Source organism: Centroberyx gerrardi, chromosome 13, assembly GCF_048128805.1.
Source record: "Centroberyx gerrardi isolate f3 chromosome 13, fCenGer3.hap1.cur.20231027, whole genome shotgun sequence".
Classification (NCBI taxonomy): Eukaryota; Metazoa; Chordata; class Actinopteri; order Beryciformes; family Berycidae; genus Centroberyx; species Centroberyx gerrardi.
Window position 1 is genome coordinate 1,588,193 of NC_136009.1, and position 13,581 is coordinate 1,601,773.

At 38.4% G+C, this 13,581-nt stretch overlaps 1 protein-coding gene across 1 annotated transcript in view; it reads left to right on the forward strand.

The window, feature by feature from the left end:
• LOC139917433 (contactin-associated protein-like 2) overlaps window positions 1-13,581 on the forward strand; it is a 67,657-nt gene that overhangs the window by 5,657 nt on the left and 48,419 nt on the right. The window contains exon 3 of the mRNA XM_071906558.1: window positions 4,503-4,613. Within this exon, the coding sequence (XP_071762659.1) occupies window positions 4,503-4,613 (111 nt within the window). The remainder of the gene's footprint in view (window positions 1-4,502; window positions 4,614-13,581) is intronic.

Consider the following 13,581-nt stretch of genomic DNA (forward strand, 5'->3'; position numbering starts at 1 on the left):
AAGGTCAAACTGTTTTAGAATGTTATATTTATATGACCAAATGAATGACGGGCTGGTGCTTTAAATCCATAATCCAGCAGACATGCTGTGGAAATACATCCAGCTGGTTATCCAGATAGAGACGCACACAAATTGATTAGATTATACATATTATCCACTGCTTCTCTTTATCCCAGATATGTGCAGTATGTACGAAACAAGGGTAAATACTAGCAACAATTGAAGATACACCCATAACACCCAACACACACACTAACACACGTACACACACACTGCTTCTGGCATGTAAAAACCTTATACCTTCAATTTTGGTGACATAATTGTTTACTTGAATTGTAACCCCTGTAGGCAGCAGTAGCAACATTATCCTGACATGAATAAGAACACCAGCACATACTGTATTTGCACAGCCTGTAGCCTATATATGCTGTGATCTTTCACATAGTGTCTTTCTCATACTCTTTTCCTTGTTTCTCTCCAGAGTTTTTACACATTTTCATTCATACATTTCTTCTTCTTCTTCTGGGCTTTTGCCTTTATTGCCCCAGGCCGCATTCGAACCCAGAACGTCGTGGTTACATGGTACGCGCCTAGACCACTAAGCCACCAGGACACCCCCCGTACATTTCTTGTTAATATGTGTTGGAATTGTTGGTTAAATATGTTTACAACCCCCATTTCTATTCTTATTTATATCCAATTCTTCCGAGCACCACACTTTAGAGCAAGATGCTCTAAAGAGTGTGCCCCTCCCTGACTTTTTGTATATTTCATTGTGCTACAAAATCATTTAAAAATGCAAGTATTTGAGAGTTTTTCTACAAATTCGACCCAAGTTCAATTCCAGAAATGTATGCGAAGGCATAAAACTCAAATAAAAGGACAATGTGGTGTGCAGATTGTCAGTATACTTCCCCATTGTTTCATTGCTTTTTTGCACATCATTTTAAAGCTGGAATGCATAATTTCAGTCATATGATGTCCAATAGTGAAAGGCAAAAAACAATGAACGAATCATTTTGAACAAATCACTCTCAAGCTTGAAAACATACCGAATCTGCAATTGATTTGCTTGTACTGAATCTGCTACATCAAAGCTCGTTTAACTTACAGTTTTCGGCTAGTTGCCTTTCCCCCCCCCACTCACTTGCAAACAATCATTGAGCAAGCCAAGCTCTCTCAAGCCTATGCACTGAGTCAAATAGCTTCTGTAAATGATCAAAGTACAGGCTACAGTGAGCCACAGAACCACTGTCAATGATCGCAATGTAAGCATTGCAAGGTTTATTCTGCAAACCACACTGTGCCTGCGGTATTTGGTATTTTGACGCTGCTGTATTTTTCAGCTTGGTTGGTAGCTACTTATTTTGCATAATGGTCTAACTAATTTGAATTTGTCTCAAGCCATATTACAACTAATCCTGAATAAAAAGGCCACGTACTTTGCAAATTCTTTTCTTAACAAATAACAACCTCTCACACACACACACCAATAAGAAGATTACTATTATAGTGCTTCTCTCACCATATAAAAGTAGAATCAATAAGATTTGTAAGTCACCATTTAAAATGTTATGATAAAATAATAAAATAAATCAAATTAAATTAAATAGAATGACAACCCAAAAAACCTCAAAAGTTAATTTAAAGGTACTGGCTGAAAATGAACAAATCACCTAAAAGACTCAAACTGCCAGGCACTAATATCCAATTGCTGGAATTGTCAGTTTCATGTGTTTATACAACCTCCATTTGCTCTCTGCTGTTCTTTGTCATTATCCTATTATCCTATTACCTTTGCTATTATACTATTACTGTTTGCTGCTGCAACAACCCAGTTTCTCCCCAAAGATTACTGAAGTTTTATGTAATCTAATAGAATTACTTTCAGCCTAATGATGGAATCTAATATTATAATATTTTCAAAATGACAAGGTGTGTGCGGTTTTCTAAGCTAAATATTGAGCATGAATATTGAGCTTCTACACTGGCTAAGGCGATGCTGGCTTGGCTTGCGGTTTTGTTATGCATATGAGCTCATTACCATATCCAACACCTGCCACACACACACACACACACACACAAACATTGAGTTATGACCCTCCCCCTCCCCAAGCTCCATCCTTTTGTCCATTCACTGATGGACATGTCGTGAACAAAGACCAACCTAAACACACACACACACACACACACACACATGTACACACACAACTATATTAAACTAAGTTCATGTCAAATTACAGCCCTTTTACCTTTTAACCACCACTACTAACTGCTGATGAGCTTTGATCCAAACCAAATCAAAGCAGCATCTGTGGTTTGGTGTTTTAGTGTTGGGATCTTATGGTGATTTTTAATGTTAATCTTTGATTTGGTAATGGAGATGGTTGGTATTACCAAACCAACAAGAACAAGGTGAACTGTAAATAACAAAACTATTGTGGAAAAATGATATTGGTCATAATCTTGGGGAAAATTGACATCATGTTTGCCTCAAAATGTGAAAATGTTTGCTTGTGCATCATCAGAGTGAGCTAAAAAACACTACAAGTACTGTATGAATGTAAACTGTCAGTGTGTAGTGTTTGCATTTTGAAACCAAATGACTGTATAGACAGACCTGTCTACAATGTAAAGAGGCAATTGGTGTAAAGTGATTATCCAGTCATTCATTGGCAGATGAACAAGGGATACGATGAACAGCAGGGCACACTCACACACACACACACACACACACACACACACACACACACACACACACACACACACACACACACAGAGGTCTTCAGATTGGATGAATGGTGATTCTTGAATGGGAGTACACGTCTTTTCAATAGCAGGTTGGCAGGGGGGGCTATGTGGTGCCTCTGTTCTACTGCTTTTTCATCACACACACACACACACACACACACACACACCCACACAACCTTGTAGTGACAAACCCCCTGCAGTTTGATCCAATTCTGTGGTCATATACACAATGGATGGCCATGTTGTCAACAGCAGTATGGGAGGGGCAAGCATATGTGTGTGTGTGTGTGTGGATTGAGCTATTTAATTTCCAGCATGATAACTGTAAGGGATAATAATAAAGTTGTGTGCCACACTTTCCACCATGGTTCTTAAAGGTGCTCTGTGCAGCATTTTTAAACATCAATATATTAGAATTATAATCAACCGACCGACTGACCGAATGAATTGAACCTAATTGAACTTGAAGGCAACTTTGGAACCATGGAATGATGCCTACTGTTAAATTGGGTGTAATATAGAAGCATGCCACTTCTATGTGTTGGCTTCAATATCAGTATATGTGCAGTATGTATATTACTATTTATTCAACTATTTAGGATCAAAGGAGTTCGTCAAGTGACACATTTTGGAGCTGTTCCACTGATTATACATGATTTTGTAGAGACTGACGGGGAGTTTCTGGCGATAAAAGCTGCATTTTCAGTCAGAACTGTTGCCGCTGCTGTGAAATGAAGAAGGGTGAGGAGGTTCACAAAGCCAACAAAGAGGAATATGTTTCCTTTGTTTCATCCTATGGCCTCTGGAGCCAAATCAATAACTAGTGTCAGTCTGGAGGAGCATGCCCGGTGCAGAACAGCACACACACACCCATACAGCTACACAGTCACACACCCACCCACCCATCCACCTACACACACACGCACACACACTCCACACAGCTCGGTCTTTGCAAAAGACTGATTGAAACAACTTTAATTTCCTTTATGTGCCCCTCGTGAGCCATTCTACTGCTTTGAATGTTCCTCAGCCACATAAAAAGGGAGACTAGAAATAATCTCTGTAGCTCAGAACCATCAGCCTAGCAAGCAAGACTTCTGTTATGGCAAAGCTTACCAAAAAGGAATTTGATCAGTCCAATTGCATTCCACACAAAGCTTGCACTTTTGGACTAATTGTATCTATAAGGCTACTGTAACTTACATCTCTGCTTTCTTTTAGATCCAGTAATTGTGCTACCAGATCACATGCCTGGTTAGTTTGTAAATTCTGAATAAGACTGGTTTGTGGTACCTTGCACATTATAAATGGAACAGACTGCAAAGCACTTTGAAATAAAAATTTCAAGCACCATAACTGGTCATAACTATTTGTTTAATTTGGAGGAGGACCACTAGTCCAGGTGATGGAATTTTCATTGTAGTAGTGCTGAATGAAGGTTGGGGACACGTTCTCCATGAATTGAAGAAAACAAGTGATAAGTGTTCAGTAGCAGTGAAACCTTGACGGGCACCAACAGAATGAGCTCCAGAGGGAAGGTGTTATTTAAATAGATAAGGAAGATTTCAGCCTGTTCAAAATGCCAGACACTTTCGTTGAACACAGTGGGGATGCAGTTGAACACAGTGGGGATGCAGTTCTTACCTCCATCTGTATGTGCTACTCTCTGTTTATTCACACAAGTCATAAAAGTCTACAAACTGAATTTATTTACTATGACAACCTCCATCTCTTTGTCTCTCTTTCCATAGGTAAGTGTGAGGAGAGTCTAGCCACGCCTCTTCCCTACAGTTCCTTCACCAGCTCATCGGTCTATGCTGGAGGATATGGAGCTGGTTATGCCAAACTCAATCGGAGAGGAGGTATGGATATGTGGTGTATGTGTGTGTTAGCAGCTATCAAGTATGTGTGATCAGAAAATTATGTAGATACGAAAACCTTTTAATTGTGCCCTCTTAAAGCTGCAGTTAAAGTTAAGAATGACGTTATGTGAACATCATAACTGATTGATTTTCGTGGTTTTTTAAATTTTTTTTTTTTATATTTTATTTAGCTTTTTCAAAGCCAAACACAATAACAAACAGCATATAACCAACAAATGACAGTACAAAGTCAACAAGACAGCAAACAATAAACAAATCAAAGTTAAAATCAAATAGACACCGTCCACAATAACAACAAGATAATGTAACTAAACAAAACATTGAGAGACACAGGGCAACATCACACCTCAAGAATCATATGGTCAAGCACATCCTCAATACAGGAAGACTATACAGAGGCACAATCAATCTGGTGCGATGGGAGGTTTTCCATATAATCCACAAAGGGTTGCCATATTTGAAAAATGTTTTACTCTTATTCCTCAACCAGTAAGTTATTTTCTCTGGGGGTATACAGCTATTAATTTCAGAGAGCCACAATCCAATTGGGAGGGGGGCATCTGATTTCCATTTTAACGCAATACATTTTTTAGCAATGGCCAGCAAAATTTCTGTGAGCCTTATAGCGTGGCTATTTTTTATTTATTTATTTATTTTTTATTGGTGTTCCGGCAACAATTACATATACTTCCAGTTCGGAATATGTACAGAACCACTTTTTTCCATAGTTTTTTTAACTACCTTAACAAAACACAAAAACAGCAGGAGTCACAACTTTACAAACATGATATACAAACAAACAGAAAAAAAACAAAAAACATACACACCACCAGCCTGACATAATTACATTCAAATCACTAGGGTATGCTGTAGTCCGTTCCAATGTTGTTACTTAGGTAGAACAAAGTTCAGTCCAGAGGGGTCCACCGTGTCTAAGACTGGTTGCCATATCTTAATAAATCCCTCGACATTGTCATGAAGGGTGTAGGTCAGTTTTTCCAGAGGGAGTATTCTCAGTACCTCCTTATACCAATCGTCCAGTGCAGGGATGTCCTTAGAAATCCAGAATTTGAGAATAGTCTTTCTTGCCATATATAAGAGTATTCCAATCAATTTAGTGTTGTGGCTGTTCCTTGCACTGTCCACTTTAGCTGCCAAAATACACTGAAGAGGTGATAGTTCCAAATCATATCCAATCAAGGTAACCACCTCATCCTTCACTTCTCTCCAAAATCTTTGTATCTTTACACATTCCCAAAACATATGTGCATACGTACCAATTTCTGAATCGCATTTAGTACATTTAGGAGAGCTTAGACCAAGCTTGCTCCTCAATAATGGTGTATAATGAAGCCTGTGTAATATTTTAAATTGTGTCTCTCTATCAGTATTACAGCTCAGAATAGTAAGTGTATTTTCTATAACTGTTGCCCAGACATTTTCCTCTATCTGACATTCTATATAAATCTGCCATTGCTTTCGGATGTGATCAGTAGAATAATTAAAATTTAAACCAAAGGTTTCATAAACATAAGAAATAAATCTTTTTGGTATGGGTTGTTTAAGAATGTCTTCCAAGAAAGACACATTTGGAGCATGTATATTTTTTGGTATATAATGTCTTATTTGTAAATAGCGGAAGAAATGAGACTGTTGTAAAGAATATTTACTCTTCAAGCCTTCGAATGACTCCATTGTTCCTCCTTCATAGAGTTTAACAAGCTGGTCCAGACCCTTTTCCTGCCAGAGCCTAAACACTAAATCCTGGCATGAGGGGGGAAATCTGGATTTCTCCATATGGGAGCCAGAAGTGAAAAATGATTTTTAAGTTTAAAACAAACCTTAATCTTATTCCATGTATTCAATGTGTTCAAAACAATAAAGTTATTTTGAACCTCCAGTTTTACCTTCTTATGATTTACAAAGGGGCAGTCCTTTAGTGTCAGTATACCACAGTTTCTAGACTCCATATCGATCCATGTATTTGTAACATCTGGATTCACCCATTCATATATATACCGCATTTGTGCTGCCCAATAGTAAAGCCGCATATTTGGGACTCCCAGTCCCCCTTGTTCTTTGCCTCTCTGTAATTTACCTATTTTCATTCTAACCTTTTTACCCTGCCAAATGAACTGGGTAAACATTTTATCTAAATTCATGAAAAAGCTATTGGGAATTGAGTTTGGCAACATCTGTAGGGGGTACAACAACCTAGGTAATATATTCATTTTGAGCACACTTATCCTGCCCAACCAGGAAACAGGTAGGGTTCTCCACCTATGCAAGTCTTCCTTAATGCGCATTATGATTGGTTTAAGATTAAGCTTAATCAGTTTTTTAAGAGAGGGACCAATTCTTATTCCAAGGTATGTTATCTCCTTAGGTGACCAACGAAAAGGAAAGCCACTAGGTGGAGCAGAGCCAATGGGCATTGCCTCCGTTTTTAATAAGTTCACCTTAAAACCTGATACATGTCCAAATTGTTGTAAACATTCAAGCAGACACGGGATGGTAGTATCTATCTTGACTAAGTACAGCAGGACATCATCCGCATAAAGAGAAATTGTATGTACTGTGCCTTTAACATTGAAGCCCTTAATCATTGAGGTAGTTCTAATGAGCTCTGCTAAGGGCTCAATAGCCAATGCAAACAAAAGAGGGCTCAAGGGGCATCCTTGGTGGGTTCCACGCTCTAATGGAAAAGGATCTGAGCAGTAGGAATTAGTAACAACAGCTGCTTTAGGGGACCAATACAGCAATTTCACCCAATCAATGAATTCTGCACCTATTTTAAATTTTTCCATTGCATAGAAAAGAAAGGGCCATTCAACCCTATCAAATGCTTTTAATGAATCCAGAGATACTACCAAACCCTGTACATCATTATCACTGGCTAGCTGTATTATGTTCAGAAGCCTCCTGATGTTATTAAAGGAACTTCTTCCTTTAATAAAGCCTGTTTGATCAGGTTTTACTAATATTGATATTAGTGATTCAAGCCTCAAACTCAAGACCTTAGCCAAAATCTTTGCATCTACATTAATGAGCGATACAGGCCTGTAAGACGCTGGGTCTTCGGGGTCCTTGTCTTTTTTCAAAATCAAACAGATGTTGGCTAATGACATCGTTTCCGGTAAATGGTGGGCAATGTTGAAGCTGTAGTTATAGGTTCTAACCAGGTAGGGAGTGAGCTTATTTTTAAAAGCCTTAAACCATTCCACCGGAACCCCATCTGGGCCCGGGGATTTTCCACTGCGCATTAGGGCTATTGCCTCTAATATTTCCCTCTCCTAGCGTGGCTATTTTTAAGGTTGGAGTTAGTAAAGTTACCCAGTAAACAAATCTCCGGATCCAATGGAAAGATAACACCATGAATACTGGATAGGGTGTCACATACCCCCTGCCAAAACCCCTGAAGTTTAGGGCACTGCCAAGTGGAATGTAGGAATGTTCCCTCATCTAAGCCACATCTAAAACGAAGGGGCGATATATTGGAGTTGTATTTGTGCAGTTTATATGGGGTGATATAGAGCTGATGCAGGAAGTTAAATTGTATCAATCTATATCTAGAGTTTAAAGTAGAGGTGACACCATCTCTGCACAAGTCACTCCATAGTTCCCCACCCAGATTTATTCCCAGGTCTTTCTCCCATCTAAGTCTGGATCTGTCCAGATCAGGTATTAATAAACTCGACATAAGAGCATCATACACTCTAGAGATAGTTTTATATAATGGTTGGTCAGCATAGCACAATTGTTCCACAGGTGTTATGGTAGGTAAATTCCACCGGCCTTTGTGGTTGACTCTGATAAAGTCGCGTAGCTGCAGATAGCTGAAGAAATCTTTATTCGTCAAGCAGTATTTCTGTTTAAACTGTTCAAAGGACATAAAGATTCCTTCCTCATAGCAGTGCTCTAGGTGATTAATGCCTTTCTCGGACCATAATCTGAAGTTACTATTCTGAAAGATCATTGGTAGTAGTCTATTTCTCCATAAAGGGGTTTTAGGGGAAAGGAATCCATTGAACAGTTCATGCAGTTTGTACCAAATTTGAACTGACTGGATGATTAAAGGGTTATCTGTTGCAGTTTTAATTGACTTTTTATCCCATTTATACAGCAAATCTGTTGATGTCTCCTCATTCATCTCTATCTTTTCAATGTTGAGCCACGAAGGGGGAAGGCCATTATCAAACATCTGTGCCAAAAATCTGGATTGGGTGGCATAGTAATACATTCGAAAGTTAGGGAGTTTCAGCCCTCCTTTGTCATAATTCAGAGTTAATTTGTCCATGCTGACTCTTGGAGTCTTACCATGCCAAATAAACTGTTTGATCAATTTGTTGAGGGAGGAAAAAAAAGTTGGTGGGACAAGGATCGGAAGTGACTGAAACATATATAGGAATCTAGGCAGGGTATTCATTTTTGTAACACTGATTCTGCCCAGTAAGGTGAGTGGCAAATCTATCCATTTTCTCAAATCCTCCCCCATCTTCTGCAACAAGCTGGCTAGATTGAGTTTGTAAAGATTTTTAAGGTTGCTATCCACAAAAATACCCAAATATTTGAAACCCATAGGTGACCACTTAAAAGGAAACTTATGTTTGACACTATTATAATCAAATACAGACAGTGGCAGAATTTCACTTTTGTCAAGGTTGACCTTATATCCAGAAAAAGATTTTAATAGATTCTGTAGATGAGAAAGGGAGCTTTCAGGATTAGTTAGATATAGGATAATGTCATCAGCGAAAAGTGATATCTTGTACGTATCGGGGCCAACCTCAAAGCCACCTATATTAGGGTTGCCTCTAATGGCCAATGGTTCGATGGCGAGCACGAAAAGGGCGGGGCTAGCCGGGCATCCCTGTCTGTTGCCCCTATAAAGATGGAAAGGATTAGAGGTAATCCCATTAGTAATAATCCTATCTTTGGGAGATTTATAAAGTGATTTTATCAAATCAATAAACACAGCGCCGAAACCAAATGTATCCAAAACACAAAATAGATATGGCCATTTGACCATATCAAAAGCTTTTTCGGCGTCGAGCGAAACTGCCAGACTTGGTACTTTATTTTTATTAGCAAAATGGATTATGTGAAACAATCGCCTTAAATTATTGGAGGACAATCTATTAATTATAAAGCCCGTTTGATCCGGATTGACCAGCAGGGGGAGATATGTCTCTAACCTCTTAGATATCATTTTAGTAACCAATTTATAATCTGTGTTAAGGAGAGAGATTGGCCTGTAGGAGGCGCATTTTAGCGGGTCTTTCCCCTTCTTGTAAATAGTCGTAATAACAGCTTGAGAGAAAGAATCTGGAAAACATTTGTCCCTCCTGGCTTGTTCGAGTACCTCCATTAAGGGTGGTGTAAGAAGGTCTTTAAATTCTTTATAAAATTCCGAGGGGAAGCCATCGTCCCCCGGAGATTTATTGGTAGATAGAGATTTGATAGCTTCCATCAACTCATAGGTAGAAAATGGTTCTTCCAGACTCTCTCTATCTTCATCTGATAAGCATGGTAAGTTAATTGAGGAGAGAAATTAGTCTATTTTTGATAGATCCCCATTTGATTGTGAGGTATAAAGGTCCATATAGTATTTTTTAAAGGCATCATTAATTTCAGTAGGATTATAGGATATCTCATTGGAGGGTGTTTCTATAGCATTAATTGTTCGCTTGCTTTCCTCAACTTTAAGTTGCCATGCCAGCACTTTATGCGCTTTCTCTCCGACTTCGTAGTATCGTTGTTTTGACCTAGTAATTGCTCTCTCTGCTTGGTATGTATTCATAGTATTGTATTTTAATTTTAGATTGACCAATTCTCTGTACAAGTCTTTAGTTGGAGCTCTTTGATATGTTTTCTCAAGTGTAAGAATTTCAGATTCAAGAACGGTAAGTTTGGCGCTGTGTTTTCTCTTCAAACCTTTTGTATAGGAAATGATTTGTCCCCTCAGGTAGGCCTTTAGTGCATCCCAAAAAATGAAATTGCTAGGAGCAGAGGGTTTGTTTGTTAAGGTTAGGGTTAGGGTTAGGGTAAATTAATCTGTTCTCTGATGAATGTACAGAATTCAGGTTGTTTTAGAAGTGTAGAATTAAGTCTTCATCTGTATGTTCCAGTTACCTTGTCAGAAATGGAGACAGATAGCACCAAAGGAGAGTGATCGCTTAGTAATCTTGAAAGATATTCAGTATCCAACACTCTATGAAATAGTTGAGTAGATATCAAAAAATTATCTATGCGGGTATGTGTGTCATGTGGGTGCGAGTAAAATGAGTAGTCCCTGTCCTGTGGGTGCATCTGTCTCCAAGCATCAGTCAAATTTAGGTCCCTCATGAAAGAGATTGTGGATTTGGCCGCTTTGGTAAGAGGGGAGGGCTTATCCGAGGATCTATCAAGCACTGTATCCAAACAAAAATTGAAATCCCCTCCCACCAGAAGCCATCCTGGGGCCTGTACTACGAAGCAGGATTTGGGGTTAGCAAGCTAGCTTTGGGTTTAACCCTGGCTTTTCAGTCTCATGAAGGTGGTTCACTTTTAACCGGGGTAGATCACCATGGTAACTTATGCTGCACGGCTAACCTGCTCCAATAAAAAACTGAAAACTGTTATTTTTGAATTAACAGACAGTAAGAAGTGTTGTTCGCAGGGCGACGTGTTTACAGACCAGTAGAATCACGTTGTTTTCCATGATAACTTATATCGGAGATATAGCAGGTAGGCTACTTAAGTGACCATATTATGAATAGATTAAAGTTACTGTTGCATATATTAATTGCGCTGACTTTATTTAATTGGATTCCCAACAGTGTTTGGTTCCACGTCGGCTATTCATATTCCATTACCGCAGCCCCGAAGAACATGAGGCCGACTTTATGAATAGAAAATCTTTTTACAGCCTCAATGTGTCCACAAACTATTTTATCAATGAAAAATATGCCCACTGTGTCCTAATGACGGGGCAGTTCCTCCAGTAATCCTCTCTAGCCTTGGAAGCAGAAACAACTTTTACTTTTCGCGGTTATGTTTTGTAATGCTGACAGTTATTCATTATAAGAATTTGTTCTTCTTGAGAGAAGAACCCAATGTTAGTAGCTATCCATTTCTTTCCGATACCCATGTTGAAAATGTCAGCAGGAAATATTAGGGCTTATATCATCCTATAATTAGGTCTATTGTTTATGGCTTTTATTGTTTGATTAGCCTATTTTATTATTTTCGCCTATTTTTAGGCTATTACTTATTTTTATAGTTTTGCGCTTATATTCTATGTCCTTTTCCCCGCTGAATCATATTACTTTTGCTGCACAACTATCTAATTTCCCCACGGGGATCAGTAGTTTCATCTTATCTTATCCAAATTGTCTGATCTGGATCTGTCCATGTTGCAAGTGATTGGCCATTTGTTACAAACCCTGCCTCTTTCATGTGAACGCGCTCATAGCTGGATAGGTAAATCCTGGGTTGACAGAGCCAGTTGATAACCAGCTACGTGAGACCGGTTATCTGGATCGCCAATGTTAGGTTTAGTGAAGCCGGCTAACTCAAACATACCCTAACTTTGTTGAACTTGCTTCGTAATATAGGCCCCAGGTGCTTGAATAATCTGGAGAAAAACATTTTGGATAAATAAGGGGTCATCAAAACTGGGTGCATAAATATTCATTAAAGTCCAGTATTCTGAATACATTTGTCCTTGAACCAAAACAAACCTACCTGATGGGTCAAATACGGTTTTAGTAACATTGAACGGGATATTTTTACTTATTAAAATTGCTGTTCCTCTTGCTCTGGAACTAAAAGATGAGGCAAAAACTTGACCTATCCATTTTCTTTTAAATTTTTTATGCTCGCTGTCTGTCAAATGTGTTTCTTGTAAATAGATAATGTCCGCTTTAAGTTTCTTGAGGTAAGTATAGACTCTTTTCCTCTTGATTGGGTTGTTCAAGCCTTTTGTATTAAATGTTACAAATTTCAATGGACTTATCATGGGCTTGATTTCCAATGAGTAGTAACCAGACAATTATCCCCTTCATGTAAATAATCAAGTAAGATGCTATTATTTGAAAAAATGTAGTGATCCAGATGTCTCTCAAAAAGGAAAACAATACATAGAAAAAAGCACAACAGAAACAACAAAAAACATAAACACCGCCCTTCCCGATTGTCAGTCTACTATCCAGACAATCAAACATGAATACACTTTAGAGAAACTTAGTTGCTCGCTCTTCTTTCTTCTTTAACTCAGACTTTAAACAGAACCTGCGAGCTCTCATATACAGTAGTTGAAAACAAACACTATTATGTTCTGGTTGGCGAAAATATTTACAGCCAAGTCAAAGGTGTTACATTTCGGCTCAAATGAATGGGTGAATATAGCCTATATATAAAAAATAATAACAATAAAAATACGTGATTGAGTAAGGTTCTGTTCAGTTCAAAGTTAACTGTCCCACAGAAGAGTATTCAACTACTGAAATTCTAGGCCTTATACAGATGTAGAATAGAGAAATAAACGTGTTTCACTTAAAACAGCTGTAAAATATTTACCAACAATTCCTGAGGATTTAGCTACATCCAGTTTAGTTGCTTTTAGGGAATAAAATAAAATAAATTAAATTAACAAGAGGGGAGAGTCATAGGGGGAGAAAAGAAGAAAAAACATGTGAATACGCATAGTCTATATAACAAGGGCTTGCCTTTCAAGTTCGTCTGGTAATAATGTTCGTATCACTCTGACTCTAATCAGCCAATCACTCTCCCGCAAATCAATCACGATTAAAAGGGGGGAAAACAGATTATAGGCGCACTCACCGATACACTGGTGGAGAACAAAAGATGTAGAAGTCCGATTCACCCTAAGTGCCAGGGCATGGAAATAATCCAATTCCAAATATAAGTAACAGGTAGGCTAAGCATATAGGAATAGTTCCCTTAC